We start from the raw sequence: 22,804 nt of genomic DNA, 5'->3' as shown, positions 1-22,804 counted from the left end.
TTCATTAATTGATGATAAAATATAAGGATTTATTTGAAATAAAATTTTTCGTATTTACTAAAATATTATGTTTAAATTATGATTATGATTAAAATTTGATGATTTTCAATATAATTTACTTTTCATTTTCATTAAATTTTACTTTAAAAATCATTTGAAACTTATAAAAAAATATATTTTATAGTTTCCGTAAAGAATAGAATATTTTTATTAATTAACATTTCATTGTATATTTTCTTTGTATACTACAATAACAAAAAAATTTATAATTTATTTTATAAATTGATCGATTAGTTCATTAATTTCAATTATCTGAAAAAAATGTATAAATTTTACACAAAACTTGTAAACAGTAAATTAATAAATTTTTATTAAATAACTAAAATTCTAACTAACATATAAATTTAAATATAATATATTGAAATATATATTAAAATAAATGACATTTTTGAAATACCAAATGAATATGAACATATATGTAATTTATTTTTATTTAATACTTTTTTAGCATTGATTTTTAGGTAGTATAATAAATTCTTCTTTAATTGTTTCAAGGTATGCTACTATCTATAGATGTTTTTTATTTATATTATAATATATATTGAATGTTAGAATCGCTTCTTTGTTCAGTTTATCAATAATACATCATTATGTTAATGTAATGAAAGAATTCCATGCATATAATCTTCATATTAACTACGTTCTATATGCATGGGGGGTATTGAGCGCAGGCGAATCGAGCAAAGCTCATTTTATTTAGATGTAGGATATACGCGATATAAGATGTGAGTTTGCGCAAGACCAGCGCGCGATTTCAGCATGAAGATTATTCAAGTGACTAACATTCAATGGTATTCGTGGAGTCTTCCTCGAAGCTTCTGCGCGTCAACATCAACGAAACCTAGCACATATATCTTCAATTTTTACCGTTAAATAATTTAATAGGTATATCATGATGTATTGATTTTCAGAAACTGTATTTTAATTTTAATGCTGGTTATTATAATTATTCTTATTGTAAATCTTTTTGTTATTATCTTTACTTATAGATTATAGTAACATCAAATTGGCGAGATCATTTAAAAACAAACAATGGATGTTCAAGAATTTCGAACTCGAGGCAAGGATATGGTTGAGTATATATGCGAGTTTATTAGTAACATCAAAGACAGACGAGTGACACCGGATGTAGGACCGGGATATTTGAAACCAATGTTACCCACCGATCCACCGTTTCAACCTGAATCTTGGGATGCTATTATGAGAGACGTTGATTCAAAAATTATGCCTGGGGTAAACATTACTATACTTAATTATTTGTTTAAAAGTATATGGATAATTGGATTTGTAATAAATATAAGTAAAATTTGGACACGTGTAATAAAAAGATCAATTACTACATACATAAGAAAAAGTAAAAAGTTCAAAATCCTTATGTTTATGTGATTCAAAAATTGTCCACATTGGCCATATAGACTGTAAATAAAAATTTAATAGCTATTTAATAAAAATAAAATGTAAAGATCTTTATATATCTATTATGGGTTATAAAATTACATTAACAAATATCGAGCATTTGCATTGAACATGTAATCAAAATAAAAAAAAAATTATTGAATATTATTTTCACTGGAAATATTTTATTTTACGTACGTATGCTATATAAATATAATTCTAGTACAGGTCACATTTTCTTTATATTATAAACTTTATAAATATAAGTTTTTTTTGTATTTACTTTATACAATCTTGATACAAAGGTATTTTAAATTGTTCACATAGCATTAATTAAGCAAAGTAAAGACTAAACTATTTGAAAATTATTGTTCCAAAGATCAATTAAAGTATATAGTTGAAAATTTTTAAAATATAGATAACGCATTGGCAGCATCCTCGTTTTCATGCGTATTTTCCAGCGGGAAATTCATTTCCGTCCATTCTCGGAGATATGCTATCTGATGCAATTGGATGTATAGGATTTTCCTGGGTAAGTTTCTATGCTTTTATTTACTATTAATATCTATATGATAAATTTTGCGTAATAAAGTATTTAAAAATACAATTATAATGCAAATAATTTTAGATAAATAATTAACATAATAAAAATAAAAATTTGACTGAAATAATTCAAATATTTAATATAAATGTACATATAAATATTTTATTTTTGTAAAATGTATTATTGAGCTATTGTAATACATATTTTCGAATTTTTAAGATAAATCTATGAATTTAGAAAATTGCGAGCTATCAAAATTATTCCAATCATTATTCAAAATAATGAATAAATATGAAATTACGGTTACATAATTTTGAAGAAATTTTTGTACTTATAATATTAAGCAAATATCAGATCGTTTCAATGTTGTTAGATGTTGTTAAATGCGTGTTAGATAAGTTAATATATGCTAAATACAATACTAAATTTTTATATTCAATATTTATAATTTTTATGATTATAAAGTAATACGCTTATTTTAATTATGAATACACTAATAAAATTAATTACAGTGTTTACTGTAATATATTAGTAATTATGTTTAATGATATATTTTAATTGAAAATTTCCTTTTACTAATACATGTGTATACAAGTTTTTGAAAATATATAAATTAAAAAGTATTTTTACACATGATGTAGGAATTATGAATTTGCACAGTGAATTATATAATATGTGACATTTACAGATATATAAATGTTCTTTGAAATAAAATCATCGAAATTGTTAAACTGCTAAAAATAATTGGCAACAAAGATGTAGATAAAATAATCAAATATAAGTGAAAATACAAATATTAAAAGTTAATAAAAAAAACTGTAACATTAATAATTATTTTTCATTTATATAAATTTTAAAAAGTTCAAAGTAAATTTAGATCTATATAATCTTAATAATTTGGTTTATATAGTCATCAAGTAATACAAATCGTTATCACTATTAATATTTCTGTAAAAATCGTGCATAACAAATGATATATAATAGCAATAAATTATATTCTTTAACGTAAATATGTAAAATCTACTATACAATTTATGAAATATATAAATTTGTATTACACTTATCGATCCAAATAAATGTAAATATTTTCAATGAAAATATTGAATAATTACAATTCTAATTTTTATAATTAAACATTATAGGGAAAGCAAACGATTAGAATTCAATAAATCAAGAAAAATATTACTTAGGAATAAAAAATAATCTACTTCTACTCTAACTTGAATATATCATAGAAAAAGGTAAATTCGTTTGAACTACCTATTATCAAAAATTGATTTAATTTCGTATTTTTCTTAATATTTTCTACTGTTTTTTTTTAATTCTTTCAAATCATAAAATACATCTAAAATTGGAAAAACTCTATTCTTAGTATTTTTCGACTATTCTTTATTTTAAACAATATAACAATTTCTAATACATTTTTGTAATTGGAATCGACCATAATGTTTTATTCGCATATGAATATATGGCCTAACTTTAAGGAGAATTGAAAATTAAAATTCCGTAATAAATCATATATTTTATTAAAGTGCATGCAATAATATGCATATGTACAAAATAATTTAAAATACGTATTACGACACGTTGATTTCAATATAAAATACTTTATAGCCTAAATATATAACGTAACATATTTACATATTTGTTACAATTATTTATGCCGAAAATATTCCTAATTAATTTAAATATATTTAATCAATTTTATAAAATATTTAATATATTACAACAATATAATTAAAAAAATCTTTTTAATATCTGCACAAAATCGTAAAAAACTAGTAGTTATAAATGTAAGTATTTCAGTAAGGTATATTTAAAATAATAAATATAAATAAAAATTCCATACTATATACATTATCTGTGAATTCGAGAAAACTTGAATAATTTAGTTTTAGTTTCTCTTGATTTATCATAATAGTAAAATATAGTGTTTTATTTTGCTACTTATTCCAATTACATATAATTTACATATGAGCTATAGATAATAATTTTATAAAATTCACATGCGAAATTTATGTTGCTTAGACTCTCCATACCTATAAGGTAAATATTATTTTATCCTCTTTTTTATTGATTATTCAGATTGAAGGCTAACATTGTACTTATTATATACTCTGATTGATTTTAAGAAATGGTTAAATTACTGTTTTTAATTTTTAAATTAATATAATCCGTATAATTTGTTTATGATAAATATTTTATAGTAAATTTCTTAAAAATAAATGAATATTCTTAATTGTTCATTGACTATAAATATTATTGTATGTTGATTCCATTTATTACACTTAAAAGGGGTATAAATAAAACGGAAAAAAGTAATCCTTATTGTCTGGGATCAGACTAAAGCCTCCCTGTGATGGTGGATGGAGGCTTGCTGGCAAGTGGAAGGGGCAATGCAATAATTCAATACTGCCAATAGAATGTAGTGTCTTTCCCTTTATTGAATATAATAAATATAATAAATAGTCAGTGATCTATGGATGTCGAAATGAATGTATGATACAATGAATGGATGAGAGCTTTTTCAATGAATATTAGTGACGATAATTCTGTATGTGTATTCTTGATAGTCTGGAGCTTGATTCTCCTTTTCCTTATGAATTCGAAGTAGTAGTGGGAGACTCTCGCTGGTAGGGGCAGTTAGTTGGGACCGCCTTAGCCGCTGGCGTAGGGTGAGCGCTGTAGTGGTCTGGTGGTGGGAGGATGTCCATGTGACGTCACTGCTTGACGGAGTGGGAGATTTACTCGTATCGGTGTAATAGGTATAGATAGTGTGCGATATTGGTGTATGTTGGTAGTGTTGCTGCTTACGTAGTTGACGGGAGCCGTGTATTAGTGAGCCGTAAGAACGTGCGTAATCGCATAGCTTACGTATGATGTGGAGTCCATCTCGGTAGTGGTAGTAAGCTGAATGAGCTTAGCTTACGTATGAGTTGGAGTCGACTCTGTAGTAGTAGTAGGCCGAATGAGCTTAGCTTACGTATGATGTGGAGTCGATCTCTGTAGTGTTGGCTGGAGCCGAATTGAAGAATGGCGATTCTGTCGTGATGAATGCTTGATTGAACTAGTAAGAGCAGTAGTAAAGAACGAGCGTGGTGCGTTGCTTATGGAGGCTTGGGTGCCAGTATAGTTGTGGCATCGCTATTAGTTCCTTAGGTTGTTTGATGCTTGCTACGGCTTTATGATGGCGATTGCATGTTGGATAGCGAGCCTGATGTGAAGAGCGCGTGATCAGTACTAGCAAGAGCGAAAGCGTCAACTGCAGCTCCTTAAATATCCTAGTACAAGCTTGCGGTGACTACCGGATCACTCTTGTCATGCCGATTATTAGAGTGACGTCACCAGAGTCTAGCCTTGGAGAGTTCGTCGATCTTGTTAGTAGGAATTATAATGTAATATTCGAATATTTTGCGTAGTGAGGTTTCCCGATTTCGCAGAATTGTGTTTATGACTCGGCGCGCAAATGTTTCTAACTAAGCACAGATGTCTTTACCTCTCCCACTTTGTATACCGCTTAAAACTGTTGTAATCCGTAACACTTATTGTTATAAATATTTAATTGGACCAAGATAACCATAATTTATAAAAACTACAAATGCAAATTCCCAATATTAAAATATTTCTTTCCAGTTTTGACTTAATTTAAGTACATTATTTTCAATCTACTAACATTCAAGCAAATTTGATTAATTCAAAGCAGTTTTAGAAAGAAAAATTATATCTGTTCAGAAATGAAGTTAATTTCAATAAGGGTATAAAAGAATGACATTTGTTATGTGAAATGTAAGTTATTTATAAACGTCTTTGTGTTGACTGATGATGTTTTCAAAATCTAATAATTTTATATCATTCAAAAAAGATATTCTTATTAATAATATTTATATATTTTAGAAATCATAAAATTAAATATATACTAGTTAAATTTTTGAAGTATTAACCATTTTATGTAATTAAATTAAATTTTTTTAATTTTGCAACACAAAATATCGTATTATTTATTAATATTTTACTTTTATTTATTTATTGTATAAAATCTAAGTATATTGTTTCTTATTATATATATATTTTTTTTTTCAATCTACTAATTTATATGATTTAATGTTGTTTACAATATTTAATTTGTAATTTAAAAATATAGAATATAAATGTTTCATGATCAAATTAATTATTACAAATGTAATCTCATAAGTAGATAATAATAAATAAAAAGAAAAGTAAAATACTAAAAATGTACTTATATTTAAAACAATTATAAAAAATTTTCATTTAACATTGATGAATTTTTCTCTTATTAACAAAATACAATAATCAATACTTAGAATAATATAATAAAAACTTACAAATACCGAATATATATATATATATATATGTTTCATTGGACTACTTTATTTCATGTATTCGAATTAATATTTTAGGCTGCTTCGCCCGCCTGTACAGAACTGGAAACAATAGTGTGTGACTGGCTAGGTAAGAAATACTATTTATATATTTTTTGTTACCCACTTTTTCGTTATACATAGATAAATAGAAATTAAAGTTGAAAGAAATATTAATACTTGCAACTATAAACTTTAGACATCAGTTCTTATATTTATCAAGCAAATAAATATTATAATGAAATTTGTCTAATGCTATTAAAAAATTTAATTATCGTTGTAATATAGAAGTGTAAAAAGGTGTGCTAAACTTCATAGTCATATCATATAATATTGAAATATCATATTAATTAACTGTATTTATAAAAATATACAAAATCATGCTTAAAATAATTATGCTTAATATCTTTATAATAATATACTTTTATTTTATTATACATTTATTATTTTATATATAGTTTACTACAAAACATATACACTTTTTTAACATTAAAGTACTTCGCTTATTGAAGGAAAGATAAATTCATTTTTTTATTAAAATATATAATTAATAGGATATGATAGCTAGAGCTATCATTTAAAGATCAATTATCATTAATGTTACATTCATATATATATATACGATTATGGCAAGATGGTAACTATATTTCTATTTTACATTCTCTAAATATTTAGATTTTTTTATTTAAAAAAAGAATTTATGTTAAGAGTAAATTTAATATTGAAAAAGTGTATACAATTTTTAATTGATTAATTATATAGTTTTTAAAATAATTTGTTACTTGAAAATATTTAAATTGAAAATATATTTTTCAGAAAACTATTTGAAATAGATATGTTTTATTTATATACGAATAGTATATGTTAATATTTACAAAAACTGTTTTTATTTATGCTTATACAAAAAAAAACTTCTTACTTTTTTTTTAATATATATATTTGTTGCTGATAAAATATTTTTTGTCTTTTTGCGTACACTTATATTCAATACATACGATCATTTTTGTCAGTTTTTTCTAAAAACTATTTAAGTAATTACCAATATTTCTGTAGATTTATCAAATGTTGTAATATGTTAATATGCGCATTATTGCATTACTGCAATTCCTTAAAACAGTTATTTTTCTATTACTGACTGTTATGGATTGAATACAATTGAAAGGCGGAATACAAAAATGGGAGAGGTATGAGCGCGCAAACAGTTGTTTATAAACACTAGCCAACGAACTCGAGACATGTTTCTACGCCGCAAACTCGAATATATAACTATAATTCCAAAAAATAATGTCTATGAACCTTTCAAGGCTATGCCCTATTGACGTCACGACAAATATCGGCATAGTAACGGACACCGGATCGCTACCAGCGTCTAAAACTACCACGAAAATATTTAAGGCCTGAGCTTCACGCTCAGCGCTCAGTCTCAGTCTAGTAACAATTACACAGTCATCATGACGGGCTCTCTATTCAATCTTCAATCTTCTATCTACAGTCATCACTCACTGTAGCGATACGCGTATTGTATACTCAAACAATAAGGAATCTAACAATTCAATAGTGACGCCACATTATCAGAACCCGTTAACCAAACTTAAACTACTAAAGCGCTAGTGCTAACATAATTGAGAGTGAAACGATCGAAATCATACTACATATATTAACGGATCACACCGACAACTAAGGTAGCAGAAAACCGGTCTCCTTTAGAAAGCTTCGATACGACAGCAGCAGCTCTTACGCACTTACATTAAAGCAGTCGCGACCCGGTTTCGCTTACACGGCTTCGGTACGACAGTGGTGGCTCTTACGCATACTATGACTACATCGACTTCTCACACCACGGAGAGGATACACACTCTCCTTAGCACGTAACACAATTGAAGAAACATCCCCAAATTATTCACTAACACCTTCATTCATACACTTTATGATCATTAACTATTTATTATATTTAATAAAAGGAAAGACAAGAACCATTGCGTGTAGTATTGAATTATTCCACTGTCCCTTCCATTTGCCAGCAACACCTCCACCCAATATCAAAGGGAGATTTTTAGTCTGATCTCAGACACTGACTGTATATTAATTTTATCTTTTGATCCTACTTGTTTGGTGTTTTTAAGAGTTTTTAATTTTGTTGTTTTTAGATTTGACGCATGTATTACATCAATTTTATTTGAATTATAATTTACAAATAATTTTAAAAATTTATTTTATAAGAAAACTAATGATTGAAAATTTTTTAATATACTTAATCTTACACTACAAATAAAATAAAAAAGTTTTCAAATAATTAAGGAACATTAATAAAAAAAATATGGAAAATATTTATTCATTTATATTTTTATTAAATATTTTTAATTTTTATTCGTATTGTGATGTAAGGTACAGTTTCTTCGTATTTTCTAATTAAATTTAATGTATGAAATTTTTAGGTGTAGATATGTATATTGTGTTTCACTTTATTTTAAAATGATCGAAATAATATAATCGACACTATCTATTATTATTATTTTACAAATATTCTTTCAAAAAATGAATGAAAAAAAAAAATGACTCAAACAATGTATAAATACTATTTTAAATAATTGTACTTTAGCTTTATTTGAATAATATAATTATCTATTTTACATTAATTATAATTCATTTATATTTTAATTTTTAAGGGAAAGCTATTGGTTTACCAAGCGATTTTCTATATTTTAGCGATAAAAGTCAAGGTGGAGGTGTTCTTCAGGTATGTATAAAAAAAAATATTTTTTATATAATATAAGTATAGTAATAATTCCATTAAAATTTTGTAATCAAATACTTCAAATTGAAAAAAGGTAAGTCCAGGGATATGGAATGAGCGGAAGAAATATTGAATAAAAGGCGTATGCGTTGCATTACGGGTATGCTTACTGGAGTGAAGTCAGGGGTAAAGTTATTATAGGATGATCTTGTCATAATATTTCCATCATATTTATAAAATATTGGATACAAGAGTAGTATGCTGGATACCTTTAATTTACTTTCCTAATATAATCTAATTTACCTTAATACTAATAAGTCTAGAATGTATTACATAATTAAATAAGTTAGTATTTGTAATATAAAAATAAATTACATACAATTCAACAACAAAACAACAAAAGGATTTATCTAAATATATCCTTATATTAATATTTATAATTATATTTACATGTCAAAATATTTTACGTTTTTTATGCCTTTTATATTAAGTTGAAAATAGAGAGTTAAATAATTCTCCTTAAGTATACATCGAATACAAACAAAATTAAATAAAATCAAATAAAATGATCAGGAAATTAGAACAAATGAAAAGAATCCGTATATAAATAATTATTTTTAATTATATATGAAAATTAATTTGAAATGATACATAATTAGACCAAATACTGTACAATATTACTTAAACATCAAAGTATATATTGTAAATTATCTCAGAATATATTCACATTATTAAAAATAAACTAAGTTCATTAACAATAAACAATTTTATTTGAATGATAAACTTTCAGGGTTCAGCTTCAGAATGTATTTTAGTATGTATGTTAGCAGCTAGAGCTCAAGCAATAACTCGACTAAAGGAATCATCAATTCATTCACATTTAGATGAAACAGTTCTTTTAGGAAAACTAATGGCTTATTGCAGCAGAGAAAGCCATAGTTGTGTAGAAAAAAATGCAATGATTTGTTTTGTTAAATTACGAATATTAGAACCAGATGAAAAAAGTAAGCTTCGAGGAGAAACATTACGCCAGGTAAAAAGCAATTTTAATTATATAAAATTTGATTGTTTTGAATTATTTATATTATTCTTAAGATCCTTAATAATAAATATCAACGTAATTATTTAATATATATCAGTAAAGAACCTTCTAAAAATTGTTTGATATTTTTATTGTATTTTATGTTTAAAAAACATTTACTTCTTAAAAATACTATAAATCTACTTTTGTAGGCAATCGAAGTTGATATTGCCGCGGGTTATATACCATTTTTTGTATCTATAACGCTTGGTACAACAGCATGTTGTTCTTTTGACAATCTGGATGAAATTGGACCTCTCTGTAAAAAATATCCTGGAGTAAGTGATAGATTTTACTATAACGTAGAAAACTCAATTAATTTGAATCCTGCCTAATATACGAATATTATGTATGAATATTATATGTAGCACTAATTCCAAATATTTCAAATTAAGAAAAACCTCTTGAATTTCGAGATGTACATAACCATCTATTCAGGGTTGTAAATATAATAATTTGTAGAATGAATGATTTTTTTTATTTATATTTTTTGAAAATTTATGATTACAATTTCTTAGCTTTAAATCATCAATCAACTCTCCTTATAAAATTGAGGGCATACCTTAAAATTATCAACTTTATATTATTTAATTTATTTATGTAATTTTATTTGGTTACTAGTTAGTCTTTACTTTTGACAAATATAAGAGAAATTTATAAGTATTTAAAAAAAATTAAATTCAATATAATATATGAAATTTTTTTTTATATTTAAATATTGTTTATTATATCCATAATTTACTTAAAAAATTCCAATAATCTTCAAAAATATTTCCTTATAAAAAATATTAAATATTCACAATCAATTAAAATTAAAATTGAGCTTCAATAAAGTTTAAGTTTTGTCTATTAAGCATAATCAACGTATTATTAATAATTTTTAAGAATTATATCATTTTATCTATATTGTATTCTGTATTGTATATTTATATATTGTATATTGTATCTATATTGTATTTATAGTAAAGACTGAACATATAATAATTAGACGATTAATAAAGCAAGCAAAAATATATTATTATAGATATGGCTACACGTTGATGCTGCATATGCGGGCAATGCCTTTATTTGTCCAGAGTTGAAATACTTAATGACAGGCTTAGAACATGCAGATTCATTTAATACAAATCCTAATAAATTTCTACTAACGAATTTCGATTGCTCGTGTCTCTGGGTGCGCGATCGATTCAAATTAACGAGCGCTTTGGTTGTCGATCCACTATATCTCCAACATACACATGCAGATACTGCCATCGACTATAGGTAGGTTATTTTAGTTTCTGCATATTATATTTCTCATAAAAGACTATTGTAATAAAAGATGTAATATTTTTTAAAAATTGCGTCTATATTGCTCTATTATATTTCAATGGTTACTTTGCTGAACAATGATAAATTATACGTAAACTCAAGAATTATAAAAAAAAATTTCAATATAATATAAGATTGGAAAGTAAATAAAAACGAAATTATGCATCTAAGAATAACGTTAATACAATAAATACATGAACATATGAATAGTTATTTATTTTATGGAATGAATATAAAAATTCCCCAATAATATAATTATAATTAACTAGTCTAAAATGCATGATATACATTTTTTTTATATAACTAATAAGTTCTACTAAATATATTAACTATTTTCAAAATATAATATTTTTTGAATTAATAGCATATTAATTAATCAATAATATATTTACTTATTCAAAATATAAAGTACTAAAAATAGAATTTTCGGAATTTAACATTAGATTTAAATTTTGTATATTTTACAGACATTGGAGTATACCATTGAGTAGAAGATTTCGATCTCTAAAATTATGGTTTGTTATAAGAAACTATGGAATTTCTGGCCTTCAAAATTATATTCGTAATCATATAAGACTTGCCAAACGCTTTGAACTGCTTGTTAAAAAGGATTTAAGATTCGAATTATGTAATGAAGTTGTGGTAAGTTAAGAGTACTTTAATATAACGATTAATTTTTAATAAGATATTTATAAAATATATACATTATAATCTAATTAAAAGAATTTTTTAATTGATTATGTAACCATATATATAATAATGATTAAATTGTTATTAAAAATTATTTTTATTATATTTATTTTATTTTCGAACATTAATTAAATTGATCAATGATATGATGTTAATTACAATTAATAAATGAATAAAAGTTAAAAATTCCAAATAATTGTAATATCCAAGTAGAAATAGAATATTTTTTGAAGTTAGGTTTAGTGTGTTTTCGTGCCAAAGGATCAGATAAATTGAATCAGAAACTTTTAAGTACTATCAACGATTCAGGAAAAATACACATGGTTCCAGCAAAGGTTAATCAAAGATATACAATACGATTTGCTCTTGCTGCACCAAATGCAACAACAGAAGATGTCGGTAAGATAAATTCATATAAAAATAATGTCTTTGTATTCAATTTTAATTCAAGACAAAAATTTATAAATTTTAATAAACAAATCTTTCATTTTAAACTGAAAATGAATTGTGTAATTTATTCAAAAGAAATTATTTTAGATATGGCATGGAGTATCATAACTGATTTCTTATCCGAAATTTTAGAGTCTAAGGTGGTATATATTTTAAAGCTCTATTCCATTTATACATTGGACATGGAAAATATACTAAAGAACATGCTTTAAATAGGATGTTATGGATGAACTCGCAGATATTCGAGAAAAGAAAAGAAAAGCAACACTTGAACAAAGACGTTCTTTCTTTGTGCGTATGGTTTCTGATCCAGCAATTCAACCTGGTTTCACCAAAACTCCAAATCGCATAAAACTTGATACTCAAGTAACGATTGCTAGCATTAGTCCTAATACACAAATACCCATGTTAGTTTACTTTTTCAAATATACATAAATATTTTGAAAACAATAAAAACTTATTTACTTCTCCAGACGTTCATGGATCTCATGGCCACTTGCTTATTTAATGCATGCTCGTGATGCAGCAGATACTAGCGAATTATCTTTAAGGTACTTAAAAAACAAATAACTAAAAGTATATTTACATATGGTAATACATGATTATTGATTGATTACTGTATCTGACGATTCTGTTCGATTACTTACCATCGAAAGAAGATGAAAAGTTAAATTCAAACTTGAACTAAAGTTAATTAATTATTAGTATTTCAAATAATTAACATATAGAAAAATTAACATAATTTTTGTAAAATATATATATATATCAATTGAAAAGTTGGGCGCGTCTAAAATAACTTTATGACGATAGATATATATATATATTCAATAAAAATGTATTCGTGATAAGATAATTCAAAGAAAATTATTTGTATATTATAAACCAATTCCTAACTATTCGCGAATTTTTAATCACTCACTACAATCTGATGTAGATTTAAATATAATACATAAAACTATAAATTATATAATCAAAACGTGTTTCGAAAAAAATGAAAATGATTTTATTACTGATAAGTTAACGTCAAATAAGTTTTTTAATACTCTAGAACTGAATTATCAAATTAAAAAAAAACATTATTACACAATTACTTAATTTTTTAATTATTTTATAGAGTACAGTTACAAATCGTAAAAAAATAGTCTTTTATATTTTTTATTAATAATATACCATCTTGGGTTTATCCAGTCATTACGTCATTAAATCGTAGATATTCAACACCTATGGATTATGCACTACTTACGTAAATTGAAACTAGTACCTTTCATATACTTTTTAATGTTAAGATTTACTTATGAAGAAGAAAATAATAACATTATACTTTTAATAGCTTATATTACCAAAAACTAATATTTGTAATTTTAGTATTGTGTCAAAATTAATATTTTAATTTGTATGTTTATACTATATAATTAAAAACATAAGTCCACGATAAAACTTTTTTTTATAGTAGAAAAACATTAACAAAAAATGATTTTCAGAATTGTCAACACATCAAATTAAATCTAAAAATAAATATTTCAGTATTTTAATGCTATTTTTCAATATTATAATAGTAAACAATTAATTAAAAGTTTAATAAATGCATTAAACACATTTACTTATCAAAATATAAAAAACAGTAAATGAAAAATAAATGAAATTTAAATATACTTATTGAATTACATAAATTCAACTTTCAAAGCCTTCAATTTTAAATAAAACAAATGCTTTCGATCAATTATTAAAAGAATTTTTTTTATAATTCAATAATTATTAGTCATAAATTATAATGAAAGTTTAACAATATTTATATAAATTGTATTGCAAATATATTAAATGTATAATTTAATGATTCTTTTAAAAATAATATACCAAACAAATACTAATTAGAATGATATTTTTAATAGATAAAAATATTGACAATATGAAACATGTTTAATATTTGAGGTTTAATCAAATTTCTTAATATCAAAGGTTTCGCCATCTAGATACAATGGTACGATTAAAGAAAATTGGTAGAGGAAGTCGACGAGATAACAGTAATGGATGTAGCCCTGAGCCTTCTCCATCTGTTTCACCATCCCGATTATCCAATGGAAGAACTTAAATTGGAAAGCAAAATGTAGCTATTAAATATATAAAAATTTTAATTTTAAATACTTATAATCAATCGTCTAGTCATCTCGGATATGGATGAAAATTGTTCGGATACAAGACAATGAGTAATTCATTATTAGAGTACCAGTACACGATAAGCACATGATTTATAAATAACTGTATTAACGTAATCTTTACAATAAAACTTAATATTTGAATTTTAAATAACTATTACAAAAATTTATGATATAAAAATATATATTTTAAAACGATTATAATTTTAAATAATTAATATTATTTTTAAAACTTATAGTTATTTACACCATACTATGTATTATATTTTAAAACAAACATTAAATGGAAATAAATGTGTACCTATATTTAGATATAAAATTATATGATTGAATTAGTTTGTTATTGTTTATAGAAGTAATTGGTAACGAAAATTCTAATTGTTAAATTAACAATGTTTCCATTTTTTATAGTATAATATTTAATATTAATAATTAATATTAATAAAAAACACCTAGAATATTACATTTCTATATATTGAATTTGAATTTATTTTTCATTCATTTGATTAATTTCATGAAAACCCAATAAAAACAATTACGCATATGTAGAATTTGATAAACCCATTAATTCAATATTTATATTAAAGATTACTGAATTTATTTTATTTTTCAATTTACTTTAACTCTTGTTAATAGATGCACAAAGAATTTTTAGTTTTTACATTATATAATCAACACTCGAAGTTCAAATACTATTACAATCTATGTTTCTATTATTTGCCTGTCACTAATTTTATCAAATTTCTATTTCAATCATAAATACGGATTTAGTATTATTTCTTTAATTACCATGTGTGTATTTTATATTAAACTGTATGTTATAAATTTAATTAAATGTTTATATAGGTTTATATGGTAACAACAAGTAACTATAATTTATTTTGATAATATTTATCTACAGTATTTGTAATCTATTATTATAACAATAAAATTAATTTTTATCGTATATAAAACTATTATTAATCGAAGAAATCATTATATATTTAATTAATATTGAATTTAAATAAATTGTAAGATACTTTCAGTTCATTTAACAGTATTAATTACTGTAAGCAACAAATATTTTTAACATTATGTCATAATTTTCATTTAATAATTTTTATTCATTTATAATAATAACATCCCTACCTTTTAACTATCATTTATCCTGATAAAATTATAAAGCTTTGGTTATCCATTTTAGAAGTGTAATAAGGTTTATATTAAAAACATATTATTAGCAAATAAAAATAAAATTATGTATTAATATTCTTGTATGTTGTCAATACATTTTAAAAGTTTAGTATAAATAAAAATTCGAATATATATTATTAAAAAACCAAGTATAGACATACGAACCGTGTAACTTAAAATTCTTGTTTATTTTTTGTTAGATTTAAAAAATTAATAAGGATAGAATATGTAATCGATATAATACATATTATAATACAAAATATTACAAACTTGTAAATGGCGACGCATAGCTAGTCAAGTATTAAACGTATATTAATTGATTATTGACCTGTCTATTGTTCAATTATTTTAATAGTTTATTGTAAAATATAGGTTAACAATTAATGGCTATTTATAAACATAAAACAATATTAGTCCTTGTTTGATAAAATTAGTATATTTCAAATACTATGTCTATTTTAATAGTTTTTAATGAAAAAAATGGAAATCTAGGTGAAAGTAATCATATCATTAATTATGATATTTTTATATTGATAGCTTATTTATTATTAATTAATTAGTTTTAATATTTTTATACAGTATGCCAGTTAAATAATTCATTGTCACAAAATGTAAGTTTATTTTAATTTAAAAGTATTCTTTTAATTATTCCTAAAATTTATAGGTTTTCTTTTTATTTTATCCATAACGTTTTTCAACTTTGACCTTCAAATAAAATTATCCATTTTTATTTTAATTATAAGTGTATTGAAGTTAATATCAAATTTCCATAATTAAAAAACTATTAAAAAGAAAAAAGAAAAAATTGCAATTTAAATTGAAAATCTATATAATCATAACAAATTTCTTTAATTTTTAAGAGAATAATCTTTAAGGAATGATAATTATTTTAATGAAGTTATACGCCACAAACAAGTTGACTTGCGCACTTGATTGGTTTTTATTTTATAGTCTAAAACGAATTTTCTGAAATATAAGTGCTGACACATCAGCTATTGAGTTATATCCCAAGTGTAGAAATATCATTCGTGAAAGAATTAACTTACCTAATTGTTCTAAATTTATCTTATTATATATTCATAAATTATTATGATTGTAAAAATTAACGTTATTTGAATCCTTATTGCTAATTATTTTTAACTCGTTCAAAGCAAAAAATGTAAGTACAATTATTTAAAAAATTTGTTTTTATTAATATTTATGTTCTTTAACCAGAATTTATATATATGTATATGTATTTATATGCATTTTTGTTTTTTATGTTCGTAGTTATTTAAAAACATAGTGATATTAAATATTGAACATTGATTTCGATTACGATATTTATATAATTTTTTTAATGAGTTTGCGGAATTAAATAATATAAGTAAATATTTTATTTCTCTTTTATATGTATAAGTTTTAATTTAGTGAATTCAATTATCTTAAAATTAATTTTAATATCATGATGGAAATTTTACGTTATTAAATATTTAAATTATAAAAAAATATGATATTCTTATATAATAAGTTGATATAAAATCTGTAAAAACTTAATGTTAATAGTCAATTAACATTATGAAAGTCTACATATTAATTTATATATTTATTAATAGTTAGCAATGAACATTGACGAATTCCGCATTCGTGGTAAAGAAATGATAGAATATATTTGTAATTATATTCGGACTTTAGAAGGTAAACGTGTAACAGCAAACGTAGATCCCGGATATTTAAGACCACTTTTACCCAATGAAGCACCAACAAAACCAGAATCATTTGACGTTATCATGAAAGATGTTGAATGTAAAATAATGCCTGGGGTAAGGAATAAATAAAAATAAATAATCAATTGTAAAAATACTTTTATAATTACAGATTTAAAATTTTATAGATTTATTGAATAAAATATATTTATTATTAAATTTACTCGTGAGATTTTAATCAATTACTTATTATTTTTCATACACTTTTCTAACTCAATAAATCACTCTTTCTTATAAAAAAATCGAATATTCTCCAGTGAAATGAATAAAAGTCACAATTATTTATGATATTTGAAACGATTAATTTATACTTTTAAAACGACATTGCTAAATATGCTAAACATACAATATAATATTGTATAATATCCTATTCCATAAATTTTAGTTTTTATTAATAACTTAATATAGGCTGACAGAATATTATGACAATGAGTATGATCTAAAAATTCTGTATTATATTTGTCATTATTATTTATTAATATTATATCGAATGAATAGTAAATTAATTTTCCTAAAGTTGTTAGAAAAAACTGTTAATGTAATTGTAATAAAAGATTTTATACATGATTTATTAGTTATTAAAATTCCATAGGATGTAATTTTTTTGTTTCAAATATGGATGACACACTTTTTAGAACTGTGTAGTATTCTGTAAAACTCTTGTCTTAAAAGAACTTTGTAGATAAAAGAAAACTTTCAATGATTGCAATCTTAAAGAAACATAAAATGTATACCTAAGTAGCTTCCCAATTCGTTGCAATTTTGCTACACTGTTCTACAACAAAGTAGAAATGTTCAATGTGATGAATTCTATTTATTCATTAAATATGGTTCCTTATATAATTTAATTTAAATATGTCCAGCATATAATTAAATTTTACAATTTATAAAAAATATATTAAATAAAATATTAGAATATATAAAAATTAAATGAATTAATTCTTGCATATTCGTTAATTGCTAAATAAAATAAAAAATTTTAATTTTTATTTAAGTAATTATTAGTAATTATAAATTTATGTCCGAAAATTATATACGTGTGATATTAACAAATTTTATATATACACCATATAAATATCAAAAACAAAAAATAACTTTACATATTGTTTATATACTAGGTTTAATGATGCACATTAATCTATAATAAATTTTCTGATAATATTATTTTTTATTTTAAATTCTTCAAAACAATATATATATAAAAGAATGAATCTTATTTTAAATAACATGCATAAATCCTTAATAAAAACTGAAATAACGAAGGCATTTTAATATATAAAATCAAATTATTGATTTTTGCTATTAGACCGAAGTAAATTTAATTTAATATATATATTGAAATTTAGCTTTTGTTTCGATTTAAATTTAATACATAATCAGAAAATTTTTAATTCTAGATTGATTAAAATTATACAAATAATCAATTTTACTTTAAAATTTCATTTGAAAAAATTCCTAACAATTGATCCGAATAAATAAATCTCCTTTTTCAGATAACGCATTGGCAGCATCCATATTTTCATGCATACTTTCCATCAGGAAACTCATTTCCTTCAATCCTTGGTGGCATGCTATCTGATGCGATTGGCTGTATTGGTTTTTCTTGGGCAGCCTCACCTGCTTGTACCGAACTCGAAACAATTGTCTTAGATTGGTACGCGAGAGCCTTGAATCTACCCAATAGTTTCCTTTCAGAAACTGAACATTCGACAGGTGGTGGTGTTATTCAAGGTTCAGCATCTGAATGTATTCTTGTAACAATGTTAGCTGCCCGATGGCAGGCCATATGTATTCTTAAAAAACAAAATCCTCTTATCGAAGATTCAGCTTTTCTACCAAGGTTGGTTGCTTACTGCTCAACTGAATCACACTCATGTGTTGAAAAAGCTGCAATGATTAATCTAGTTAAATTACGTATTCTTAAACCGGATGAAAAATGTTGTCTACGTGGTACTGTTCTCGAAGCCGCCATTCTCGAAGATGTAGCTCAGGGCCTTGTACCATTTTATGTTTCGACAACTCTGGGTTCAACAGGATGTTGCGCTTTTGATAAGCTCCTGGAAATTGGACCAGTGTGCAAACGTTTTCCGGGTACTTGGTTACACGTTGATGGTGCTTATGCTGGAAACTCTTTTATTTGTCCAGAAATGCGACCCTTGATGGTCGGCATTGAACACGCTGATTCCTTCAATACAAATCCTAATAAATGGTTGCTTGTTAATTTTGACTGTTCCTGTTTATGGGTGCGTGATCGCGTAAAACTAACCTCGGCTTTAATAGTGGATCCATTATATTTACAACATGCTAAGTCAGAAGAATCTATTGATTATAGGCACTGGGGTGTACCACTGAGTAGACGTTTTCGTGCACTTAAGCTGTGGTTTGTTATGCGATCATATGGTATAAGTGGACTGCAGAGTTACATTCGTAATCATATAAATCTAGCACAACGTTTTGAATCTCGACTTCGAGGAGATCAACGTTTTGAAGTGCTCAATGAGGTGCGTGTTGGTTTGATTTGCTTTCGACTTAAAGAAAATGACGAGCTTAATCAAGAACTACTTGCCAATATCAATGCTTCAGGAAAACTACATATGATTCCAGCATGGGTTCATAGCAAATATGCACTACGATTTTGTATTGTGAAAGAAAATGCAATTGAAAAAGAAATAGATTGGGCCGTCGATGTAATTATGGAACATGCTACTGAAATTCTCAAAGTTCATTATCAAGTCAATGAAGAATGTATAATTAAAAGTCCTAAAAGTCCTATACCACTTGATAAAAAACTTGTACGCAAGTTCAGCTTTACGCGTAGTGTTACACGCGATGCTTACAAACGTTCAAAATCTAAAACAAGTTTACATGATGGTGCAACACCAATCATAGTTGTAGAAGATCCATCTATCGATACTATTGAAGAAGATGTCTTTTACCAGAGCCGGTAGAACATATTTTAGTTCACAATATCCAAAAAATAAGATTAACTTCTCTCACTATTACGAGTGCAAATTTTTAACTTAATTAATTAACTTAGATAATTAAATAGCCAAAAGAAATAATGTATTTGATGAGTTTCGTTTATGTATTCATTTGCACAATCAGCATATTTTTTATATTTTATTAATATTATATACGCAAATATGAATTTAGAATATAAAATACAATCATTTTATTCATAATAGCATTATATTGACAAATTTATACCAATACATGTACAAAAAACAAGTAAAATTAAGAATTTTTGTATTGTTTTATCAAATCAATAATATTATTATATTAAATTAATTTTTAATTAAATTTTAATATTGCATAATTGCATTGTATGTATTTGTTTGCATTGCATATTTGATTGCATGTTTTTATAATTTATATAGATTTAATTAAAAAATATTTCAGTTATTACATTTTTTTTTAATAATTTATAATTATATCTTTGATAGAGAAAGTTTCAAAAATGAAAATTGTATATTTCAGTATATATTATAACCATGATTTATATGTAGATTTAAATTTATATTTTTAATCTTATACAATTCAGTACATTTTATTAATGTAATATATGTAATATTACATATAATTAAGTTATATATTTATAAACTTACAATTTATTAATTATTGAACCTTTATAACATGAAATTTAATTATAATCAAATTTTAATACAAAAATATGTATAGCAATGAAATAATATTTTTACTTTATTTTCTATATTCAAGAAATAATATATAAAATTAATTTGTTAAAAGTTCAATTACAAATAATGATCAAAAACACCTTCATATATAAATTATTATTAATGCTTAATTGTTCATCTTAGAAAGAGTTAACATATCAACATAAGCGTTGGTATTACAAATTATAAATGACTTTTAAAAAATTTTATAGGTTTATTTGGTAATTCATCTACTTTGATTTGTGTACTGAGATAAAAAGAAAATATAATAATAATATGAAAAAAAATAAAAGAAAAGTAGCATAATCTGTAACGAGCGAGAGTAGAATATATGCAATTTTCAAAAAATCGGAGAGCTTTTTGTAAATACATAATTAAAAATAAATATATAACTAAGTAATCATTACCTTTTATTATTCATTCTATTACATCGTAGTTTAATGTCTAAATTTTGAAAAATTGTTTATAATATAAGTTGCAAATGGAATCTACAGCGTAGAGTAGAGGTGAATAGACAGCCTCGATAATTAGAAGCCATTACAAAAATGTTACAGGTACATTCTATTTGTTCAAAAAATGGTACAGTATCGAGATGCACAATATAGTATTACAGAATTGAAGAAAAGGCAATATTAATCTACATGCTATTATTATGAAAAAATAAAATAATATTCAGTAAAAAATTAGGTGTAAATAAACGTCTTATGAAAATATGAGCAATACACTGAAAGAAAATGAAGAAGAATTAGGTTATTAGCAAAGAGTTTAGCTAGAAAAAAGTAATAACAACACAAAATGTAATTATTAAAAATTATAAAGTAAAGATTATTATAAAAACAATATTATAATACCGAGATAATTATCTGATAACATAAAGACGGTTTCAGAAAAGCCAAACAGGTAGAAAAATTAAGAATGGTTGAGATCAACGCTCTATTTTATATTGACAGATATTTATTTAATACAGATGTTATTAACAGTCAGAAAAATTGAATTGAATTGAATATTGTCGAATATGTAACAATATAAAATATGTTGCTGCTTATAAGTTGTAACACCTATTCTACTTGATATATGTTGAAAATAAAGTAATTGCCGAATCATAATTCATGGAATATGAAAAATTTCACTATTTATTGAAATCCTTACCGTAGAAATATAACAGTTGTATTTTATATATTAATTAGCATGTCATGCTATAGGTCAATCAAAAACAAATCAAGACCTCGCATACTTGATGAATATTGTTCAGATATTGTATTTATAAATCTATCCCACAAATGCTTCATTATCTCATTAATATAATTAGTTTAGTAATTTCAAAGTATCATAAAATATGAAACACAAATCTGAAATGTATAAAACACTTTTGGGAATGTAATAGAGCTTAAGCATTATCAGCACATATATTAAAA

At 24.1% G+C, this 22,804-nt stretch overlaps 2 protein-coding genes across 3 annotated transcripts; both read left to right on the top strand.

The window, feature by feature from the left end:
* The first annotated feature begins 817 nt into the window (after window positions 1–817).
* LOC105365904 (aromatic-L-amino-acid decarboxylase) lies at window positions 818–14,935 on the top strand. Of its 2 annotated transcripts, none has more exons than XM_011504189.1 (14): window positions 818–945; window positions 1,050–1,293; window positions 1,874–1,987; window positions 6,418–6,469; window positions 9,045–9,115; window positions 9,903–10,145; window positions 10,346–10,471; window positions 11,218–11,456; window positions 11,972–12,146; window positions 12,428–12,593; window positions 12,777–12,784; window positions 12,861–13,051; window positions 13,118–13,195; window positions 14,601–14,935. In XM_011504189.1, exons 2-14 carry the CDS (start codon window positions 1,093–1,095, stop codon window positions 14,731–14,733), a joined length of 1,797 nt encoding a protein of 598 aa, XP_011502491.1. In that variant the 5' UTR covers window positions 818–945; window positions 1,050–1,092; the 3' UTR covers window positions 14,734–14,935. The 2 variants fall into 2 exon arrangements, with proteins under 2 accessions (XP_011502491.1, XP_011502490.1); XM_011504188.1 differs by having other exon boundaries at window positions 12,732–12,784.
* A 2,631-nt stretch (window positions 14,936–17,566) lies between these two features.
* Window positions 17,567–20,788, top strand: LOC105365905 (aromatic-L-amino-acid decarboxylase). The gene is made up of 2 exons (XM_011504190.1): window positions 17,567–17,772; window positions 19,209–20,788. The coding sequence occupies exons 1-2, from the start codon at window positions 17,572–17,574 to the stop codon at window positions 20,661–20,663; spliced, it is 1,656 nt and encodes a 551-aa protein (XP_011502492.1). The 5' UTR covers window positions 17,567–17,571; the 3' UTR covers window positions 20,664–20,788.
* The last annotated feature ends 2,016 nt before the right edge of the window (window positions 20,789–22,804 follow it).

Source organism: Ceratosolen solmsi, unplaced genomic scaffold (genome assembly GCF_000503995.2).
Source record: "Ceratosolen solmsi marchali unplaced genomic scaffold, CerSol_1.0 scaffold19, whole genome shotgun sequence".
In the NCBI taxonomy this organism is placed as follows: Eukaryota; Metazoa; Arthropoda; class Insecta; order Hymenoptera; family Agaonidae; genus Ceratosolen; species Ceratosolen solmsi.
Note: the sequence above shows the minus strand (reverse complement) of the source record. Positions and strands in the feature narration are given on the sequence as shown.